The sequence below is a fragment of the Cannabis sativa genome, chromosome 4 (genome assembly GCF_029168945.1).
Source record: "Cannabis sativa cultivar Pink pepper isolate KNU-18-1 chromosome 4, ASM2916894v1, whole genome shotgun sequence".
Lineage (NCBI taxonomy): Eukaryota > Viridiplantae > Streptophyta > Magnoliopsida > Rosales > Cannabaceae > Cannabis > Cannabis sativa.
In genome coordinates, this window is record NC_083604.1 from 18231513 (window position 1) to 18254662 (window position 23150).

The 23150-nt window shown below is 33.8% G+C and overlaps 2 protein-coding genes across 2 annotated transcripts; one reads left to right on the forward strand and one right to left on the reverse strand.

Annotated features, from left to right (window-relative positions):
• Positions 1–7876: 7876 nt before the first annotated feature.
• On the reverse strand, positions 7877–9890 carry LOC115712264 (coniferyl alcohol acyltransferase). Its single transcript, XM_030640520.2, has 2 exons — positions 9339–9890; positions 7877–8948 (listed from the first exon to the last, which is right to left on the reverse strand). The coding sequence occupies exons 1-2, from the start codon at positions 9804–9806 to the stop codon at positions 7965–7967; spliced, it is 1452 nt and encodes a 483-aa protein (XP_030496380.1). The 5' UTR covers positions 9807–9890; the 3' UTR covers positions 7877–7964.
• Positions 9891–18235: 8345 nt separating this feature from the next.
• LOC133036836 (uncharacterized) lies at positions 18236–22222 on the forward strand. Its single transcript, XM_061113597.1, has one exon. The coding sequence runs from the start codon at positions 18236–18238 to the stop codon at positions 22220–22222; it is 3987 nt and encodes a 1328-aa protein (XP_060969580.1).
• The last annotated feature ends 928 nt before the right edge of the window (positions 22223–23150 follow it).

A 23150-nucleotide genomic window follows, 5' to 3' on the forward strand; every position in this document is an offset into this window, starting at 1 on the left:
TAATAAGACACTTTGAGTAGTGCTAGACATTAGTATTTACTTATAAATTTCTAACACTCTGAATTTACTATTGTTTAAACTATTATTTAACTCTTAAAAAAGAAAAATAATATTGAAAACCAAGACACAAAATCAACATGTTATAAATTTTTAAAAATTTATTTAACTACGGGCTCATGCGAAGCACGTTAGACCCAAACTAGTATAATATATAGATTTTTTTGCGGCTAAACCCTCTCAACTATCAATCCACTTGCAGTTAACCTCCAAGCTTAAATTTTGGTGGTAAAATTTTCCGAACTACTAAATGTTAGAAAAATTAATAATGAACCCAAGATCTATTTGTATATAACATAGAACACAATAGTAATATATAATAATTAGGTATGTGTACCTGATTGATCCATAGCAATTATCTCTGTTTGATCCACAGCAGTTACTCCACTTTGATAGTGCAATACTATCAACTAAGTCTTCCTCCCTAGATCTCTAAATCAGAAGCAGTTTTATTTATCTGATTATCAAAAGGTATACAATTGTGATGAGACAATATGTATTTATAGAGTTAGGGAGGGGACTTAGCTACAAAACCCTAGTTGGGCTGGGCCTGCTCATCAAAGGCTTCAGTCAACTAGAAAAGCCCACACTTCTGCTTCACCTAGACTTTACACACAGATGCTAAGCCCATTAACAATTGATCACCAACAACATGGGCTAACACAACAAAGAATTATCCAATCAACCCAAGTTTTAATAAAACCAATAAAACTTAATGTAAGCCCAAATAAAAAGTCTAACATTCTCCCACTTGGGCTACATTAATTTTAATACATATATATTATATATCAAAATAATTTTATTTTAAAACGACTCATGGGTTGAACAACAGAAAAATATTTGTGGCCACTTTAAAAAATGATAGTTCTCTGATAGCATCTCAACATACCGGTCCAATTTAACCTTTGATAATGAACTATGACAATCATATTGTTTTTAACTCAACAAAAGACATTCATAATCACAAATACCAAAGTATTAAATCGACATGGTCAATAAGTCTAGTAGTGTGGTAAGGAATTATGTTCAACATGTGATCAATTTAAAATAACATAATATCCTTATCAGTCCTCAATTTCACTGATACCGTGATGCTTAATAAATAAGCCAGTGAAATTAAACATACACTACTTAATAAATAAGTAAGTGTCACTAAACTTGCTTAAAACATTAAGCCAACAAAATATCATTGTCTTTTAGTAAATATACTTAAAATACAATGATCACAACAAGATATGAACTACATGCTTTCAATTCAATTATTCTCGAGAATATAACAAAGCCTAACTGAAAGCATAAACATCCAATAATCAAAAAGTATTGGCCCACAAAGTAGTTCATAACATTAACAAGTAAATTACATATAAATGTAATCTCAAAAGATAAAGCAAGAAACTCCCACTAACCCAAAGGAGCAAAAGATTATAAAATGCCTATATCAAAAACATGTTTATCAAACAATATGGCACTTAATCCTTTGGTTAGAGGATCTGCAAACATCAACTTGGTCTTTCAATATTCTATCACAATGTCTCCTTTCTTAACCAAGTCTTTAATAGTGAGATACTTTATTTCCTTATATTTAGAAGCACTACTAATCTCATTATTCTTTGAAAAGAAAACAATAATATTATTATCACAATAGATTAGTATAGGAGAGGAAATAGGATCAACTAGTCGTATCTCTAAAAACAAAAATTCTTTAACCATAGAGCTTGCAAAGATGCACCATAACATACGACAAATTCAACATATATAGTAGATGATACGATTAAAGTCTATCTAACACTTTTTCAAGAAATAGCAGCACCAACAAAAGTGAAAATATAGCCAGAAGTTGACTTTAAATCATCTACATAACCACCAAAATCTGAATCTGAATAACCAACAACTTAAAGATTGTTGACATGCTTATACACAAGCATAAAACTCTTCGTTCTATGCAAATATCTCAAAACTTTATTGGCTGCAACCCAATGATCATGGCCAGGATCAGATAAATATCTCCTAAGAACATCGACCATGAAAGCAATATCAGGTCTAGTGCAAACCTAAGCATACATCAAACTTGCATATGGGATATTCTGCATTGCTTCTCTTTTTAAGTTGTTCTTGGGACAATGTTGCTTAGTAAATTTGTCCCTTTCAAAATAGGAACGAAACCAGCTTTACACAAATCCATGTTGAACCTTTTGAGCACACGAGTAACGTAAGCTTCTTGAGGTAAGCCAAGAACTTTTCGATTCCTGTCACGATGGATCTCAATCCCCAAAACATAGAATGCCTCTCCAAGATCTTTCATATCAAAATTGGAAGACAGAAAATTTTTGGTCTCATTTAGTAATGACAAATCACTGCTGGCAAGTAAAATATTATCTACATAAAGAACAAGAAAAAATATGATGACTCCCACTGATCTTCATATAAATACACTAGTCAAACTTGTTCTCGATGAAACCCAACAGTGTCACAACCTTATTAAACTTCAAGTACCACTGGTGAGATGCCTGTTTGAGACTATAAATGGATCATTTCAATTTGCAAACCAAATTGTCATTTCCATTTTCCTCGAAGCCTTCAGGTTGAGACATATAGACTTGCTCACTCAATTCTCCATTCAGAACAATAGTTTTAACAATCATTTGGTGTAACTCTAAATCAAAATGCGCAACTAAATCCATAATAATTCTGAATGAATCTTTAGTGGAAACAGGTGAGAAAGTTTCAGTGTAATCAATACCTTCTCTTTGAGTAAAGCCTTTAGCCACTAAACACGCTTTAAACCTTTCAATCTGTCCATTTTTATCCCTTTTAGTTCTTAAAAAATTCATTTGCAACCTATTGGGTGCTTCACTATAAGTAAGAGGTTCCACAAAATGACCAAGATCACATTCACCTTCTCCAAGGTAAATAGATTTATCATCACACCTTATTGACATCTTATGTCTTTGAGATCTCCATATAGGAGGTACTTCTGGAATAACCTCTATTTATTGACCATCATTTTGAATGACATATTCCACAATTAGATTTCTCTGATAACAAGACCCTCATCAACAACAAAACCTTCTTCAATAATAGGTTCCTCATCAATAATAGGACCCTCGTCATCTTGGATAGTAGGAGCAATATATTCATCAGCAATGGGAGCGTTATCAACTAGAGTAAGAATAAGACTGCTATTATTATCATCTCTTGAAAAAGACATAGGAATAAAAATTCCTTTAGATGACTCCCCCATTTCAAGAGATGGTGAATGAATATTTTCAGCAACATCAAAATTTAGCAGTCTGAGATTCAACAATTCGCGTACCACGAGTAGGACAGGAAAAGCGATAGCCTTTTGAGCGCATTGGATAACTAATGAAATAACAACGATTTATTCTCGGATCTAACTTTTTCAAATTAGGATCATAAATCTTTACTTCAGCTGGACAACCCCATACACGAAGATGATTCAGACTAGGCTTCCGCGCAGTCCACAACTCAAAAGGGGTCTTGGGAACAGATTTACTGGGAACATGATTTAAAATATAAGTTGCAGTCATAAGTGCTTCACCCCCATAAAAACTCTGGAAGATTTGTTCTACTCATCATGCTTCTCACTAATTCATGAGAGTGCGGTTTCTCCTTTCAACAACGCCATTTTTCTCAGTGAACCTGACATATTGTATTGAGAAACTACACAATTTTCTGGAAAATATTCAGCAAAAGGCCTCATGTGTTGTTTAGATTCTATATAACAACCAGAATATTCTCCTCCGCGATCAAAATGAACAAATTTTATGACTCTTCCCAATGATTTCTCAAGAACAGTTCGAAAGATTTTGACTTTATTAAAAGCGTTGGATTGTCTCTGATCAGGTAGGTGAGGCCATAAGAAGAAAAAACATCGATAAAAGTTATAAAATACTTGTTGCTGCACAACGTGTTGGAATAAGGTTTACTGATGTTAGTGTGGATAATCTCTTATAAAGAGTGACTATAGTGAGCAGTCTGCTTTCTTATTTTAGTCAATTTTTCACCAGTACAATCAGCACAAGTATCACAACCAGAAACATCAACAGGAGAAAGAATTTTAGCTAGAAGTAATCGATCAATTCTTTCTTTAGAAATATGACCCGATTTATCGTGCCAGAATAATAAGGATGTTATCTTAATATAAGATTTCTTATCCACAATATTCACAGCATTGAAAAAAAAGAAGCTAAGGAAGTCAATGATAAGTTGAAAAGAATATCAGAGTAAAAACAGTTTCCAATTATTCGGAGTCAAACATAATGTCAACACTATAATTGGCTAAACGAAAAGAAAATCATTGGTTCACTATAAGCGGAAGCGAAACTGAATTACTTTAAAAGTAGGAATCAAGTAATTACTGTTCAAAACAATCTGAACACTAAACTGTAATTCAAGAATAAGTGTGCCAACATAAATAACGTCCACTCCAATATAAGTGTCCACTGTAAGCATTGACTCCCTCTCACTTGGCTTCTTGAAATCCCTTAGCCTCTGGTTGTTGTTGTTTCTCTTCATATTTTCTTTATCCTTTGTTGGGCTTGAGTTGAGAAACAAAGTGAGAAGACTCATTCTTTTCATTTTGTTAGCTTGTTTGTTTCAGCTACACACTGAGAAATTAGATCACTAAAACTCCATGTTTTATTATAAGTGTTGTAGGCTGTCTTGATAAGACTGAAAGAGGCAGGAAGTGCATGAAGAGCTCGATGAATAATGAAAGAGTCAGGAAGAGGAATATTATGATCTTTCAACTTGGACTGAACATTCACCAATTTCAGAATAAAATCTCGCACTCCTTTTATTTTTCATACTTAATGGTTGCCATTTCATCCATAAGATGTCCAGCTTTAGCGATTTCACTAGTGTGAAATAGTTTTTCTAGTACTTTGAAAAACTCATTAGTATTTGAGGTGTTTGGCAAACCATCAAAAGATGTTCAGGAATTAAACGGTTCATAGCAATGAAACTAAGATGATTTGAATTTTTCCAATGTGCATGAAGAATTTTTGGGCAACAATTCTGATATTAGAATAAGATCAGCAGATTTTTCTTCTCGAAGGCATAAGTCCAAATTGATTATGCCTAAAGTAATTTTCACATCTCGTTTTCATGTCTTAAAGTTGAAGCATTCAGAATTCAGATGAAAACGGTATTGTTGTTCGTAGAAAGGAGACCGAAAAATCCAAAAAATTAAAATTAAAACTTGAATAAGCAATATGAGCAATGCATTAGAAAATATTGTAGAATCAACTGGTCATTATAAACTCCCCTTTGGGGTGAGAATATAACACACACATGATCTACCTTCATGAAGTTAACAACAAAGAAAAAATACATATCATTTAAGAATTTTATTACCTTTGGGCAAATAAATTTCTTAAAAATATATATTAATTCAAGCAAAAAATAATAATAAATTTATATATTTAAATTATTACCTTTGGGCAAATAATGAAAATATATATATTTAATATTAACTCACTTCATGGAATGTGAACTAATACATGTAAATACTACCTTTGGGCAAGTAATTACACATATAGTCAACCAAAATATATAATATTTTCTTCAACATGTGAAATTTGGTGATAAAACAATCATTGAAAATTAATAATTTTCAACCAAATTTCTAAAAGAGAGATATTAATTGCTTTTATTATATTGATAATAAAAAAAATAAAGTGTCCACCATAACACATTATTTTTATATCAAATAATCAAGTTTTATAACTTTAGAACAACAATTAATGAAAAAATGTGAAATAAAGAATATTGGTGGAGATTACATAGTCAAGATAAATCAAATAAGAGAGTGACTATGTTTTATGGAACGAGAAGAAACCCAAAATTTTTTCTATGATTTACGGATTTTGAAAAATCATCAAAAATTATTTTTAATAATTTTTTAACTGCATAATTATCATTAAAATAATAATAATTACTAAACGGAGTCAAAAAATTAATTAAAAATCATAGAAAAATCAGAAATTTAATTTTAAGCACGATGGAAAAAAAAACGTCGAAAAACGACACCCGACGGTGCCGCACGCGCCCCCACGCGCGGGCTGTGCGAGTGGGCATCGCTGGCTGGGAGTCATCTTCTTCCTCCAGCATGGGTGAAACGGGTCGAGCCCGACCCGGTTGCAGGCGGTCGGGTCTGGACGTGAAATTCCGGCGAAAACCGACGGAAAACTTTGGGATTTTGAGGGGTTTCGATCGGTATTGGATTTCTAGTCCATCTAGACTACTAATTTCGAGTTTTTAAGGCTCAATGTCTAGATCTCATGGCAAAAACAATCCGAAAAATTATGAACAAACAACAATCCGATTTTACAATGTGTGTTATCCAATTCGAAAAATTAAACGGGTAGAAACATTGTAAAGTAGTTGGTAATGAGATTTGCACTACCAATTTTAATGTATAAACAATAGAATCAAAAATCCCAAATTGAATTTCATAAAGAAAAAATACATAAACCCTAAAAAATTAATCTTAAAATTCTCCTAATTTACTCAATGATTTTATGCAAGTAATATATCAAAAGAAAGAGAATTTAATGAGGAATAAAACCCCTAAACTTTTAAGATCGAAAAATAAAAAATTCAACATAAAATAATAACGAAATTAATATGTAATTGGAAAAAAAAAATAACATATACATATTAATTGTTATAAAAATTATAGGTTCTAAATCATATACAATAGGCAATCTGATACCACATGTTAGAAAAATTAATAATGAACCCAAGATCTATTTGTATATAACATAGAACACAATAGTAATATATAATAATTAGGTATGTGTACCTGATTGATCCATAGCAATTATCTCTGTTTGATCCACAGCAGTTACTCCACTTTGATAGTGCAATACTATCAACTAAGTCTTCCTCCCTAGATCTCTAAATCAGAAGCAGTTTTATTTATCTGATTATCAAAAGGTATACAATTGTGATGAGACAATATGTATTTATAGAGTTAGGGAGAGGACTTAGCTACAAAACCCTAGTTGGGCTGGGCCTGCTCATCAAAGGCTTCAGTCAACTAGAAAAGCCCACACTTCTGCTTCACCTAGACTTTACACACAGATGCTAAGCCCATTAACAATTGATCACCAACAACATGGGCTAACACAGCAAAGAACTATCCAATCAACCCAAGTTTTAATAAAACCAATAAAACTTAATGTAAGCCCAAATAAAAAGTCTAACATTTGTTAGCAAGTTTAAGGTATCATATATTTTTCAAAGTTAGCTACCAACATAAATTATTTATGTATACAATCTTGTACGTTGCACGTTTATATTTGTACACTTAATATTATTATTATTTAAAAATTATAAAAAATATTTTCAAAATTTATAATATTTTTTAAATTTTTTATTTTTTATTTTGATAATTTTTTTAATTATAAAATAAATTTTGAAATAATATAAATATGCCAACCTGTACAAAAGTGTACATATAAACAGTTTATAATGATTGTTAAATTTGGTATAAGTTGATTAATTTGGTATAAGTTGATTAATTTAAAAAGTTTTAATTACCACCAAAATTTAAATTAGTGATACAGCAAGTAGGATTTAACGGCAAAAAAAAAACTCTAGTATATAAAGATAGATTATAAGCGAAAATTGAAGATTAACAACATAGATATATAAATATAATTTTTTTTATTAGATAAATAAATTTATATATATATATATATATATCCATTTCAATGATTTTTTCTTTTGTGAACAATGATCCATTTCAATACATATTATTTCTACAAAATTAATGAATACCGATAATCTATAGCAAATTGATCATCACCTATTCATCATTTTGTATAGGTAATTAAAAACAAAACGGCATAATTAATTGATTAAATTTTTTTGTTTAATAATTACTTATTTTTAATATTAATGACGTAATCAAATTTGAATGGAGTAAAAACATCAGCAGCGTCCTTTTCAATGACTTGTATTTGCTTCTTCAGTAAATGCATGTAAACAACCCAATCACCGTTCCCGGCGGCGCTCGGCATAGGCATAACATACCCCGAATCTCCGCCCCAAGGGAAATGGTACGACCCGAAAACCGGTTCACCCCACCCGAAATCAATCTCCTTCACCGGAAAACGCTGCCCGGATGACACCACGAACGCCGGCCCATCTTGGCTTCCCTGGCAGTATATCTTCGCCAGCCCCTGAACCGGCCGGTGAGCCTCCACCCAGTCAATTAGCCCCAAGAAATGCTCCTCCGTCACTGCCGTTTCAAGAAACTCACGCACTTCTCCGGCAACCCAACTTAGCGGCCTTTCAACAAGATCTTCCACTATCTTCCCTCCGAATGGAATCGAAAGAACGTTTCCAAAGTAAGATTCCATCTCGTCGGCACCGGCTTTCTTCCGACACAGACGCCGGCGTCCGTCCACCACTAAACCCATCTTGCAAATCTTTCCTGGGTGGTCGGAGGCGGCGCATTTGGCGACCATTTTCCAAAGGTAAGCGCTGAACGATTCGAGCTTTGTTGGGCGCTTGACGAGGTTTCCAGTATCAGCTTGGGCTTGGAGCCACTCCAGCTGCTCGGCCTTGACATAGTAGATCCTGCTGATGAGGTGGTCGGCGGCGGAAGCGGTGGATGAGGGAGGCGGAGGGAGAGCAGTTACAGGAACGTACATGTCGTCAATGGAGGAGTAGTTGTGGGGGGTAATTTGGTGGCGGCGGGGGTTGAGGAGAGATCGGCGGAAAGAGGGTCGAAGAGATAATCGTTTAGATTGAGCCATTTGAGCCCATGAAATGAAGAACATGTTAGCCGAATATGCATCAGCTATGCGGTGGTCAAATGTGCATGCTACCACTATCCCACCACACTTCAATTCAGTTACCTGTAATAATTTTTACTCTTATTTAGAATTTAGACACATAAAAAATGTATATATATATATACTATTTATAAAACTTGTTAAAATGGTTTTTTAACACTAGTCGAGAATTACGACCATTTTCTACCTTCAAAATACACAGGTTATATATTCTCAAAAAAAAAAAATAAATATTTTGGGAGTTTGTTTTCATAGTTTTTTTCTGGATGTTTCATACGGGCCGACAGAAAAGTTGGATGGTGTGTACAGAGTTATTTTTGTAAAACACTAATAAAAGTAGAAAAAAAAGTAAACAAAGATAATTTATGTTTTTTTTTGCCGGCCCTCAGCCCCTTTAAATATCAATTTCTTAGATATGAGTATTATATTAATTTTTATATATATATATATTACCTGGACAGCCAGAACGCCACGCTTCTTGCCGGGAACCAATTTGCCCTCAAAGGAGTCATCTGGGTTGTACAAATCGAGGTCAGAGAGCTCCACGTCAGCGGAGGCTACAGAAAAGTCGACGCCGCCGTTGTTGCAGAGCAACTCGGGCTCTCCTTCGGCGTTCTTGACCAGCTCGCCAGAGAAGGCGTAGAAGGTGACCAAGGCTTGTGCGAGGGCCTTCTTCAGTGCCCAAACCTTGGCCCCAAAACACTCATTGGTTGTCGATGTGGGACTACCACTTGTAATGTTTGTGTAGCAAAACAAAACTCCCACGTCGACCGCCGGCAAGATCAGGTCGAGGTTGGACAAAGGAAGCCAGTGGTCTTGCATCGGTAGAGCTGCTGCCACCACCTCTGTCTCCCTCACTTGTACTTCGAAACAATGATCAACCTTGGTACCATGGTATTCTTCTCCTCCCGAAACCACCATTGTAGAGAGTAGTTAAAGTACTTCTTTAATTATTATTATTATTATTATTATTTTATTTTATTGTGATTTTGTGTGACTAGAAATGTGATCCAGACTCCTGTATTTATAGGCAAAATATTGATCCGTACCAATCATACATGTGTTTATGCCAATGACAATTTTTTCAATTTTTTTTTTAAAAAAGCCATATTTAAATAATTAAAGGTAGTTGGTTGAAACATGTACAAAGATATATAATCATGCTACACACAAATGTATTTTGACCGAATTGAGATTCTTCAATGTCCCATTAAGAAATAAGATTAAGATTCTTTAGCATAAATGAATAAAGTCTTACTACCATAACAATAACAAGGTGGTATAGCAACACTACTATTGAAAATATAAATAAACATAAAAACAACTATAAACAAAAGAAGGGTCTTTTTCAACGAGCTGTGTGTGCTACTTGAGGATGTCATAACTTTATTGTCTAAACTCTCGAGAGCAGTTTTGACCCATGTGGCTCGGGATGCGAATTCTGCAGCACATGGTTTGGCAAAACATGCTCTTCGGTTAGACAATGAGCTATCTTGATTCGAGGAGGTGCTACCGCCGATTGTGAATTGCTACTTTATTAATCATGTGTGATTTGGATCACCGCATAAAAAAAAAAAACAAAACATAAGAAATAAAAATAACAATATAAGGTGATTAATGCCAGTAAAGATTCAATCAAGAACTAAGAGCAATTTAAATACTGAGACACACCTCTAAACAAAAAGAAAGAGAACAAGAACACAAAAAGATAACAATCCCAACAAAATTAAAAATTGTATGAGAATCGACAAGACCTGACTATAGAGCCATGTCGTAAGACCGAGAAATAGTTGATGAGCCATGATTAGGCAAAAATAACAAGCGGCGACTAAGAACTTCTAGAAAGAAACTGAGAAGAAATTTTTGTTTTGTTTTTTCCAATTAAGTTTTTACTTTAATATTGTTTGATAAGAGGAATAACAACTTAAGATACAAATACCAAAACAAATAACATATCATTTTTAGTGTATATAATATTAAGTCTCGTATATTTTAATTTCATAAATAAAATAAAAAAATTGTTATCCTTCGCTATTATTGTGATATTATGTATTTTAGGACTCCTTTGAAACGCCGTATTAGGTCGTATTGTATTGTATTGTATTGTATTATATTGAATTGGATTATATATCATATTTTTATATAATACTACGTTAAACTTTAATTTATACTAAAATATATATATTTAAGTGTCCATAAAGTTAATACCACATATAGTTTTACATAAAAATATTGCATAAAAATCACCGTCACCGAAAAAGTCACCGTCGCTGAAAAAGTCACTAGAAAAGTCACTAGAAGTAGATGTCTCAGATATAACTAAAAATATAACCGGTTCTATGAATAAAAACTAATAACTCAAACTGGTTATAATTGAAATATAATCGGTTCTGTAACATAATAAATAAAAATAAATAACATAAAATAACTCAAACCAGTTATAATTAAAATAGAACCGGTTTTATAACAGTGTTATAACGAATAAAACACAATAACACGAAATAACTCAAAACCGGTTATATATAAAATAGAATCGGTTATATAACATAATGAATACAAACAAGTAACACGCAATAATTCAAACCGATTAGAATTAAAATATAAAAGGGAAATCAGTTCCTAAAATACTGAAACATAAATTAAAAACTAAACTAGTTCTACAATAAAAAACCTCATAACACATAATATCTCATAAAACCGATTATAATTTTTTTTTTAAAAAAAAATAAAGATCAATTTCAAAAAATATTGAGGCATAAATATGAAGAGAACAAACTTCATAATAAAATAAATAAACACAAATAATAACACACAATAACTCAAATATAATATAAAGAAATCGGTTATATTTATCAACTAGTTAAAAATTTAAGACAAAAAAAAAAAAAAAATCTGGTTCCGCAAAGCAACTAAGATAAAAACTCACACACAAAAACTAGTTAAATAAAATAGCTCACATAAAAACATCCATTCAACATGCTCCAACCCACCAAATAATTACACTCATACCATATCTACTTCAAAAATACTCATTCATTATGTTATATAACCGGTTCTTAACCAGTTTGAGTTATTTCGTGTTATTTGTTTTTATCCATTATAACATTGTTATAGAATCAGTTCTATTTTAATTATAATTAGTATGCGCTATTTTATTTTATTTATTTTTATTAATTATGTTACAGAACTGGTTGTATTTCAATTATAACCGGTTTGAGTTATTTTGTGTTATTTATTTTTATTCATTGTGTTATAGAACCGGTTTTATTTTTGTTTATATTTGAGACATCTACTTCTGGTGACTTTTCTAGTGGTTTTCTGGCAACGGTGAATTTTTCGGTTACTTTTCCAGCGACACTAACTTTTCCGGCAACTTTTCGACGTTTTTTCTAGCGCCGGCGACTTTTGGCAAAACTTATTATTGTTTACAAGTATGAGATTTCCATATTTTTTTTTACAAAAATAACATATTTTTTTTTACAAAAATAACATATTTTTTTTTACAAAAATAACATATTTTTTTTTACAAAAATATGGCATAAAAAAACCCATATAAATATATAAAAAAAAGAAGAAATTACACTTAGTATGAGATTTTAAAAGTTCTTATGATAAATATGGCACATTTAAGTTTGGCCAATTTATATGGTATTTTTTGTTTTTAGGTTTTTTATGGTATTTGATATGCCATATATATGTAATTAGGTTTCTAAATCCCATATTTAATGTTTTTATTTGTTTAGGAAGTTTTATTTGTCATTGATGCCAGAAAAGTCACTGGAGTTTGTGGCCGGTGCCGGAAAAGTCGCCGGAGTAGCGTTCGGTGCCGGAAAAGTCGTCGGAGTTGCTGCTTGTGCCGGAAAATTCGTCGGAATTGGCATTGTTGCCGAAAAAATTACTGAAAAATCACCAAGAAACTGGTTTCTTGAAGTCTAAGAAACCGCTTTCTTGGTGAATTTTCCATTGACAATGCCAATTCTAACGATTTTTCTGACGTAGCAGCTACTCCGGCGACTTTTCTGGCACTGACAGTAAACTTTAGAAAAGTCATCAGAATTGGCATAGCCGCCGGAAAAATAACCAAGAAACTGGTTAATGGTTTCTTGATGAAGAAACCAGTTTTTTGGTAATTTTTTTGACGACAATGGCAATTCTGACGAATTTTTTGGAGTTGGTAGCAACTCTGACGACTGATACATCGACAACTACTCCGGTGACTTTTTCAGTACCGATAATAAACTCTGGGAAATTTGTCAGAATTGACATTGTCGCCGGAAAAATTATCCGAAAAATCACCAAGAAACTGGTTTTTTTTCTTCATCAAGAAACCAATTTCTTGATGAAGAAACCAGTTTCTTAGTAATTTTTTTGGTATTTTTTTCTCTATTTGGTTGATTGATGAAACTGGTTTCAATTATTTTTCAGTGTATATCATTTTTGTTTTGTTTTCATAATCTTTATTATTGTTGTGTAACAAAATTAGTTCCTTGATGAAGAAACCACTTTCTTGGTGAAGAAACCAGTTTCTTGATGAAAAAACTACTTTCTTGGTGATTTTTCTAATGATTTTGCTGGCGACAATGCCAATTTTGACGACTTTTTTTACGCCGGCAATAACTCTGGCAATTTTTCCAACACCAGGAACTACTTCGACAACTTTTTCGGCACCGGCATCAAACTATAGAATAGTCGTCGGACTTGGCATTGTCTCCGATAAAATTACCGGAAAAATCACCAAGAAACTGGTTTCTTCATCAAGAAACCAGTTTTTTGGTGATTTTTCCAGCCACAATGCTAATTCTGACGACTTTTTCGGCGGCGGCAGCAACTCCGGCGACTTTTTCGGTGCCAACAGTAAACTCCTGTGACTTTTCCGGCACGAGTGACAACTTCGACAATCACTATTGTTTTATTTGTTTTATTTTTTTAAAAAAATAAATATAAAGGGAATTTTAATATTTTTTATGGCAATTTAATTAAGTTTTTATTTTTTATGAATTTTAAATTTAAATTTCTTTTTAATGTTTTATATGGTTTTTTTAGAAAAAGATCATATTTTTAGTTTAATTGGTTAGATAATGCCATATTTAGTGGCATTTACTTTTTATGCCATATTTATCATAACCTTAATAATTTTTTCTATATTTTTGAAAATAGCCCTAAAAAAAATAAAAAAAAACTCATAACCCTTTAGTATTATCTATTTATGCAATTAAAAATAAACTCTTATAATTTTCCAATATATTGTGTAATTTCTACTTATCCCAATGTCTTATTTACTTCATGTTGACTGCGACTATTTTAACCCGTGAGTGGCGCTTTTTTTTTTTCTAATAACTAGATTTTTTCTAAAAAATTGTATGTATTGTATTTACATTAAAATAATAAAAAAAAGGTTTTTTATTATTTCAAATTATAAATTATGTCAAATTTATGTTTTATTTAATATTTTCTATTTATTCTTTTATTTGTTATTTTTTATAATATCAATTGAAAATTTTAGAATATAAAATTATATATATATCATAATTTTATGTAATTCTATTACTATTATTTTTTATTATAAATTACTTAGTTTACTTATTTCTCATTATTTAGTTTTATTAAAGATTATTTAGTATTATTTTCTATTAACAATTTTTTTTAAAAAAATTATATATTTATTAAATATACATTATATTCCATTCATTTTTTTATAATGTACACGAATTTTCACAATATGTATTTTTTTATTAAATATTAGTAAAACTTTTTTTTTTTTTATGAATATAAAGGATTATTTGATATCATTAATTGTTAAAATATTATAATTATATTGAAAAAACTATTTATACTAGATTTAGTCATATACTATACTAAATACAGTATAGTATTTAAATAATCCAATCAAATATAATCTTTATTCATAATATACACTCTAATTTAATTCAATTTTACATAGTAAATCCAATTGTCAAAATACAAATTAAATTTTAAAAAATGAATATTAATTTTGCCAAAGTTTTCTATTATTATTATTATTATTCTTATTATTATTATTATTTGCATTACAAAATTTTTTATTTTTAGTCACAATAAAATTTATGACTAAAAGTTAAAAAGTTGTGACTAATTGTAAATCATCATTATTATGTTGTGGCAAAAATATTAGTATAAAAATTATAATTTATTGTGACTAAATGGGTTTCTATTCACAATATTTATTGTGACTAAAATTAATTTAGTAACAACTTATATCTAAATATTATATTTTAAATAATTTTTTATTGTAATTAAAAAATTACATTTAGTCACAACAATTTTATGTTGTTTCTAATATACATATGGTTACTAAAAAGTAACTTTTTGTTTGTAGTATTGGAGCAAAAATCACCTTTTTTTTTTTTTTTTTTTTTTTTTTTAATGGAAGTCATATTGCGCATCACTACACTCTTAAACAATTTAATTGAAATTTTTCAGAAATCTAGTAAGAGATTTTAGACCACCAATCAGTAATTTTGATAAATGAAATCCTTTTACAAAGAATTATCAATAAAAGTAGAGTAAGTAATTATATAATACATATATTTAATAAAAAATATATCATTCGCAACTACATGAAATTTTAACACAAATATATTTAAACTGTCATTTTCTCTTAAGTGAGAAACACAATTTCTTATAAAGATTCAAACAAAAAATATAGTATCAATTGACTCTATTAGACGGTGTTCGTGGCCTGCTGCTAGTAATATTCGTTACCCTTGGTGATGGTGTGTGTGGTGAAGGATCGGCAAAAATGGTAAACTCAATTTCAAAACCAATTAATTATGATCTCAGTTGATCATCAATGTATGTATATATATATATATGTATGTATGAAGGTGACTATATACGTGATAATTAAAACCATTAAGGTGACTATATATATATATATATGTATGTATTGAATTAATGAACATATGAAGTAATTGGATACCTCTGCTCTTCTCTCAAGTGAGAGTGTTGGAACTTCCAACTTGACTTGATGTCAAATCACTAAACCTACTGTTCTTTTGCTTTTCAACTGTTGTGGCCACCTTAACCTTTCAGTGTTTTCAAATCAATGCTTTTTGCCCATAATCCTATTACACCTTACTGTATACTGAACCTTACTTTCAAGTCTGGTGTTTTTCAAGGAAAAGTCAAGTTTTGTCCTTTCTACATTAAGTTATGGAGGACAGCAATGGCAACCCTCGTGAGGTAACAATGGAGGATACTGTTCAAGCCAATGGGTCCCTTAATGCCTCTGGAGTATCTGCGAGAACCAGCTCTGATCAAGTAACAGGGGCCACCGAAGTTATTGCACCAGAATTACAACAACAACCACCTCTCATTAATGATAATGGAATGACAGAATCTAACAATGACAATGAAGGAGGGTTGGTGGAGTCCCCAAAAAATGCAAATACTGAAGCCGCAAATGTGGACATTGAAGTCCTCAGAAGCAATTTTTTGGAATCTATGACTCTAGAGTTGGAGCCCGATTTCGAACTTACTGCAGATATCGTCAATACTGGAGTATTAGCCAGTTTTTTTGGTGGAAAGGGAGTTTCCAGGTCTAGGCTCAGAGACATTTTAAGCCAGATTTGGAAGTTGAAGGGTTATTGGAAATTTAAAACATTAAAGCCAGGAGTGTGGGGAATCTTCTTCGACAAACCGGAGGATCGAGTGGCAATTCTTCGAAATAGGCCATGGATTATAAATGGCAAGCTTCTCATCATTCAAGAATGGCCTGATGATGGAGACTGGTATAATGTCAATATGGGAAAGGCTACTTTTTGGGTAATGGCTTCTGGCTTACCAACACCATACCTCAATGGTGTTAACACGCGGACAATAGCAGCAAAGGCTGGGAAGTTTATTGGGAGTGATCTAGCTAATCAACGCACAGTAGTAAGAAGGGGATTTCTGAAATTCCAAGTTGAAATAGATACAGCACTTCAAGTTGTCTCTGGTTTTTTCTTGGATGTTAAGAGAGGGAGGAAAGAATGGATCCAATTTCGGTACTTCAAGCTGCCGAAATTGTGCTATAACTGTGGGTACCTTGGCCATGACAAGAAGACGTGCTTCCGATCAACGGCTTATGCTTTTCCCCCCCAAGGTGATGCAGTTCCGGCTTATGGTCCGTGGATTAAGGCCGAGACAGCCATTTTCAGCTGCTTCAATACTCGCAATCAACTCGATTTTTTCCGAGAAGGCTTAGGCTGGAACAACACTCCGGCAAGCTCAACTCCGACGACCAACGCGAGATCCAAAGCAGATGGAAAGCGACCTGTCCATGAAAACACCAGAGAGCATGACCTGCATCAAACGGCTAGTATCAAGCCAATGAAGAAAGTAATCAGAGTCAACAACAATGGCCCAGGCTCCATTTTGGGGAAAAATTTAAAAGTGGTGAATACCTGTGCCCAACCGAAGGGTATTACCCCTACATCCCTAGCTTCTGGTTCCAAAGGGGCGTGCCATCCAGGAAAAGGAAGAAGAGCCAGAACTGTTTCCCCTATTGCTTCAAGAAGACCTATTCAAGGTAACAAAAGTACACTCTCTGATATAGACATTTTAAATAAATTTTCATCTAGACCCCCTCCTAACCCAGTGGATAATGGAATACTTACCACCATTATGGCTAACATTGGGCCCACTTATGATCAAATGGTGGAAAAGGCCCATGTTGATCTTTGCCAATCAAGACAACCACATAAACACCCTGAGCCCACCCACTTTCCTTGGCCCATTTATGCTGAAGAAATTGGGTTGGCTGAGGAACTTATGGGGCCGGCCCAAGTTGATAAGTTTGAACCAATTCCCACTTTATTCCATGACCCTGAAGATGTCTCAAACTTAGTCCATCAGTGCCCACAACGAAGGAAAAGAAAAGCCAGCCTTACTTTAATCCCTTATGTGCAACACACTGAAGAGAACACCATGGAATTTTCTCAAGAAATCCCTTCCCTACCTGAGTTTTCCCCAGCCCCGAATTCAACCTTTAAGATGGGTTCTGGCCATGCTTCTTCATCAACAAAGAACGATAAAAGGAGGCGCAAGGGATCACGATCCAAATTGAATTCAGATAAGAAGAATCAAAATGAGGCTGCGAACGTTGAAACCGAGATTAATGCTCAGAGAAACCTCATTGACACTCTTAATTTAATTGAAGTACCGATTGAAAGCTCTCTAAATTTTTCTATGGGCGAGGAGGCGGCCCTTATCAAGCCCCCACCAGCCCCATGAAGTGCCTATCGTGGAATTGTCGGGGCCTCGCCCGAGACCCGACACCCCAAGCTCTTGCGGCTTGGGTAAATAAGTTCAAGGTGGATGTTGTTTTTTTAATGGAAACGAAGGTTACAAGAAACTGTATGGAAGATTTGGCTCAGAAGTTGGGATTTAATAAGATTAATTGTGTTGGTGCAAGAGGTCTAGCGGGTGGTTCATGTTTGATGTGGAACAATAGCATTGATATGGTGGTCAATTACTTTGCTGAAGGTTTTTTTGAAGCAACTGTTTGGGATAATCACACTCAATCGAATTGGAAACTTTATGCAGTTTATGGTACTCCATATATCGGTGCGAAGGAAACCTTTTGGGAGAGTTTGGAAACAGAAATCTCTCTCTGCCATATGCCATGGGTGTTAATAGGAGACTTAAACTGCATTAGTAACCAAGAGGAGAAGAGTGGAGGTCGAAGGGTAACTGCAAATGATACAAAATGGCTAAGTAATTTCATGGAAGCTTCAGGTGGTGTGGATTTGCAATTCATTGGCAATAAATATACCTGGCAAAACAACCGATTTTCGGGAGGCTTAATCCGTGAAAGACTTGATAGAGCCATCGTCTCTTCGGATTGGTTGATGGAGTATGCTTCTGCTGGAGTTCGGAATATGCCTATCTCAATTTCAGATCATGCCCCAATCATCCTTGACACACACTTATTTGCATCCAGAGGATTTATTCCATTCCGTTTTTTCGAGGCCTGGTCTTGGGAGGAATCATGTAAGCAGGAAGTTGCCTTGGCTTGGTCTTCAAGTGGTAATGACACTGTGTCTTTTATTCGAAATATTGACAAGTCAAGAAGGGCGATCCAGGTTTGGAAGAAGACTCACACGAGTTTGAATGAAGGAGAAATAAAACATCTAGAGTGCAGATTACAATGGATTCAAAATCAACCTATTTCTGATTTGCTCAAAGAAGAGGAAGCCCGAATTCATGCTCTGATTTCAGACTCATGGTTAAAACTAGAGAGCATGTGGAGACAAAAATCTAGGGAGACTTGGCTTTCTTTGGGGGACAAAAACACAAGATTTTTTCACGCTGCAACAGTCATAAGGAAGAGAAGAAATAGTATTTGGTCAATTAAGGATAAAGGAGGTAGAGTGTGGAAGGACAAAAAACACATCGCGGAGATCATCAATCAGCACTTCCAGGAGCTTTTCTCTTCCTCCAATCCTTTGATCAATGGGGATTTTGATGATCTGTTTAATACCAGAATTGATTCTCAGTCGAACGAATGCTTTGCTGCTTCTCCTTCAGAGGCAGAGATTAGAGAAGCGGTCTTCAGTTTACACCCCCTAAAAGCCCCGGGGCCAGATGGATTCTCCGGAGTGTTCTATCGCAGATATTGGGATTTAGTGGGACCAAGTCTTTGTATAACGGTAAAAGAATTTTTTTCCACTGGTTATATGCACCCAAAACTGAACACTACCTTTATTTGTCTAATTCCAAAAGTAGAGTTTCCTTTGAGTGTGGATCAATTTAGACCGATAAGCCTTTGCAATTTCTCTTACAAAGTAATTGCAAAGATTTTATCCAATAGATTGAGACCTCTAATGAATAGTCTGGTATCCCCTTTCCAATCTGCCTTTATCCCTGGGAGGTGGATTGCTGAATCCTCAATCCTTACACAAGAACTAGTTCACAAGATTCGTCAAAAGAGGGGGGTGGGGGGGCTTATGGCTTTGAAGCTAGATATGCACAAGGCTTACGATAAAATGGAATGGAGCTTCCTCGATAAAGTTCTTTGTGCAAATGGTTTTAATGATCGGTGTAGGAAGCTTTTGATGGCGTGTGTTACAAGTGTCTCATACTCGGTTCTTCTAAATGGCAGCCCTCTTAAAAAGATCTCTCCTCAGAGAGGACTTCGTCAAGGGGACCCGATCTCTCCTTTCCTTTTTCTACTTTGTCAGGAGGTCCTTTCCAAAATTATTTGCAAAGCGGAAGAGAGGGGAGCCATCCATGGTATTAAAATAGCTCATTCAGCCCCTCCGGTATCTCACCTCATGTTTGCCGACGACACAATCCTCTTTGCCCGAGCCAATGAAAAGGAAGCAAAAAAACTAATGGAGTGTATCTCCCTGTATGAAAATTGGTCGGGTCAATCTTGTAGTAAGCCAAAGTCGAGTGTCTTATTCTCCAGAAATTTGTCGTCTCAAAGAAAGGAGCAGATTTTGGGTAATTTGAACATTGATCAAGTGCGTGGAGATGAGAGACATCTAGGCAACCCGTTTGTCTTTAAAAGAAGAAAGAAGGAGGATTACTTTCGGCTAAAAGAAAGCTTGATGAAGAAGTTGGAAGGATGGAAGATGAAACTCCTCTCTTATGCAGGGCGATTAACCTTAATCAAGAGTGTGACTTCAGCCATACCTATCTATGCAATGTCAACCTCAAGGATCCCTCTTTCCAGCTGTCGCGAACTAGACGCTTTGATGCGGAAATTTTGGTGGCTTGGAAAGGTAGACAAGAATAGATTCTTGGCTCTCAAGGCTTGGGATCAAGTTTGCCAACCTAAGATATCGGGAGGCTTGGGAATAAGAAGATGCGAGGATATGAATAAGGCTCTGGTGGCTAAACTTGCGTGGAATCTTGCCTCACATGAGGATAGGCCTTGGGTGAATTGTTTGCTTAAAAAATACTGTAATCATGAAAGCTTTTGGAGTGTCAAGAAGAAAAGCAATGACTCCTTTCAATGGAAATGTATTCTGGACAGTAGAGATACAATTCTCAAAGGGACTATCACAGTTGCGGCATCAGGTCGTTCCATTAGCTTTTGGCACCAACCATGGATTCCATGGATGGAGTATCATGAGTTTGCAAGTTTGATGAACAGCCTAAGGGGCAGAGGTTACACTATAAAGACCCTGGAAGATGTTTCAATTGAGAACAAGTGGAATGAGGAACTTATTGAGCAGGTATTTGGCCATGAATTGGGGACTCGGATCAGTAACATCCCTAGAATCCCTTCCCCTTTTTCTGATCAGGTTTTTTGGAAGAGCAATCAAGTTGGAAAATTTTCTGTCAAAGAAGCTTACCGTGTGGACAATGCATCAAGGTTTGGCATAGGAAAAAACTTGTGGAAATGGATTTGGGGAAATGGAGTTCACCCAAGAGTTTCAGTGATGCTCTGGCGTGTCTTGAATGAAGCAATCCCAACAAAAAACCGACTACCTTTTCTCAATGACAAATTCTGCAATCTGTGTGATACTGAAGTGGAGAGTGCTTTTCACTTATTCTGGCAGTGTAGTTTCTCTAGAGCAATCTGGTTTGGTGGAATTTTTTCCATTAGAACAGAATGTTTTAGTGATGATAACTTGATCAATTTGTTTGAAAAAGTGCTAGATCTCCAAGGATCTGCTCACAGGTTTGATTTGCTCAACTATGTTGGATGTGTTTTTACTGAAATTTGGCATCAAAGGAATGCTCTTTGCATTCGAAATACAGCAGCCAATACTACCGTGGCCCTGCACAAAATTGGAACCAGGTTTTTTGAACTTCAGAATATATCCAACAACCTAGGAAGGACTGAGTTGACCATGACAAATCCAGTCCCTTTGAACACAGCAGCAAGAAGCTCTAGTGCAGATTACAGGTGTTCTTCTAATGTTGTTTTTTCTGATGCTTCTTGGACTAGGGAGAATGCAGGAATAGCAGCTGTATGTGTTGATACTCACAATGGAAGTTGGTCAATTCAATCCCAGAAAATTAAGGCACTTTCGGCTTTAGAAGCAGAATTTCAGGCCATCTCCCTTGCTCTGTCCCGAGCTGCTGAACTGGGATGGCAAGAAGTTCACCTCCTCTCTGATTCAAGCATTGCTATCAAAGCCCTTTCTAGCTCAGGGGGTTGCCCAGATTGGAAGTTTGCAAACGTTTTTTACTCAATTATAAACTTGTCAAGAAAATTCCTGAATTGTCACTTCTTTTATATTAACCGTAGCCTTAATGTAGTAGCGGATGGTGCAGCCAAAAATGCTAGAATTGCTAGCGAGTCGGCTTTTTTGTATCAAGGGGAGGGTAATCCCCCAGTGATTCCCATCTATTTTCCTTAATCAATGAACTTTAGTTCTTTCAAAAAAAAAAAAATTGACTCTATTAAGTTAATAACAAAAAATCATATCCACCTAACAAAAAGATTCCAAAATCGAATCTCTCTCCATTTAGAAATATTTAACTAATATTTTTAATTACAACAAACAATTTTCATTATTTGTTTGAAAATTAAACATACCTACTAAGATTAATTATTAATATTACACATAATAAATAAAATAATTAGTCTTTTGTGTATATATTAAAACAAAAATAGCATCCTTAGTAATATCACATATTTTTTATCAAAGAAAAAAAATTTAATATATATACACATAATTATATCATATAGTTTATGTTTATATATTTTTTCATTGCTAGAATTGAAAACCTAGCCAATGCTGGACCAAAAGGGACCTCACATTAAACGTGCTTTCAACTACCAACATGTAGTATTCACAATAATTAAATAACAAGATGTAAATGTGTTTGTCTAATTTAATCTACACTATTTTGGTCATAATACATTTGATTTGTATTAAGTGTGAATTTCATATTTTGATCAAATTATATCCGCATAATAATTTAAATTAATCCAATTGATTATTTTGGATTTAAAAAACCGTATTTTTGCATATACCAATAAATTTTTTTAATAATAATAAAGAAAAACATGACTGTAAAGATCTACGACAATAGACTAGAAATTTATTACTCCGAAACATAAATTTGCAGTAACATAACAGAAATAACAGTGCAAAATATAAAAACTTGACGCAAGAGAATTATACGTGGTATCAGTATTCTTTCAAACACTCCTTGATACGGGGCCACGCCTAGAGAATGAAATCAATTAGTAAAGTCTCAAACATTTATAAAATACAATTGACTTAAACATGTTTAGACTCCCTCTAAAACTTTACCGTAATCCTTTATAATTTACTTTGC

What these genes read in the sequence shown, in the direction of transcription:
- LOC115712264 (XM_030640520.2), bottom strand. Translation starts at nt 9,806, where the DNA reads ATGGTGGTTTCGGGAGGAGAAGAATACCATGGTACCAAGGTTGATCAT. An exon ending in GTGGCGTTCTGGCTGTCCAG is followed by an intron (nt 8,949 to 9,338) that starts GTAATATATATA and finishes AAATTATTACAG; the next exon opens with GTAACTGAATTGAAGTGTGG.
- LOC133036836 (XM_061113597.1), top strand. Translation starts at nt 18,236, where the DNA reads ATGGAAACGAAGGTTACAAGAAACTGTATGGAAGATTTGGCTCAGAAG.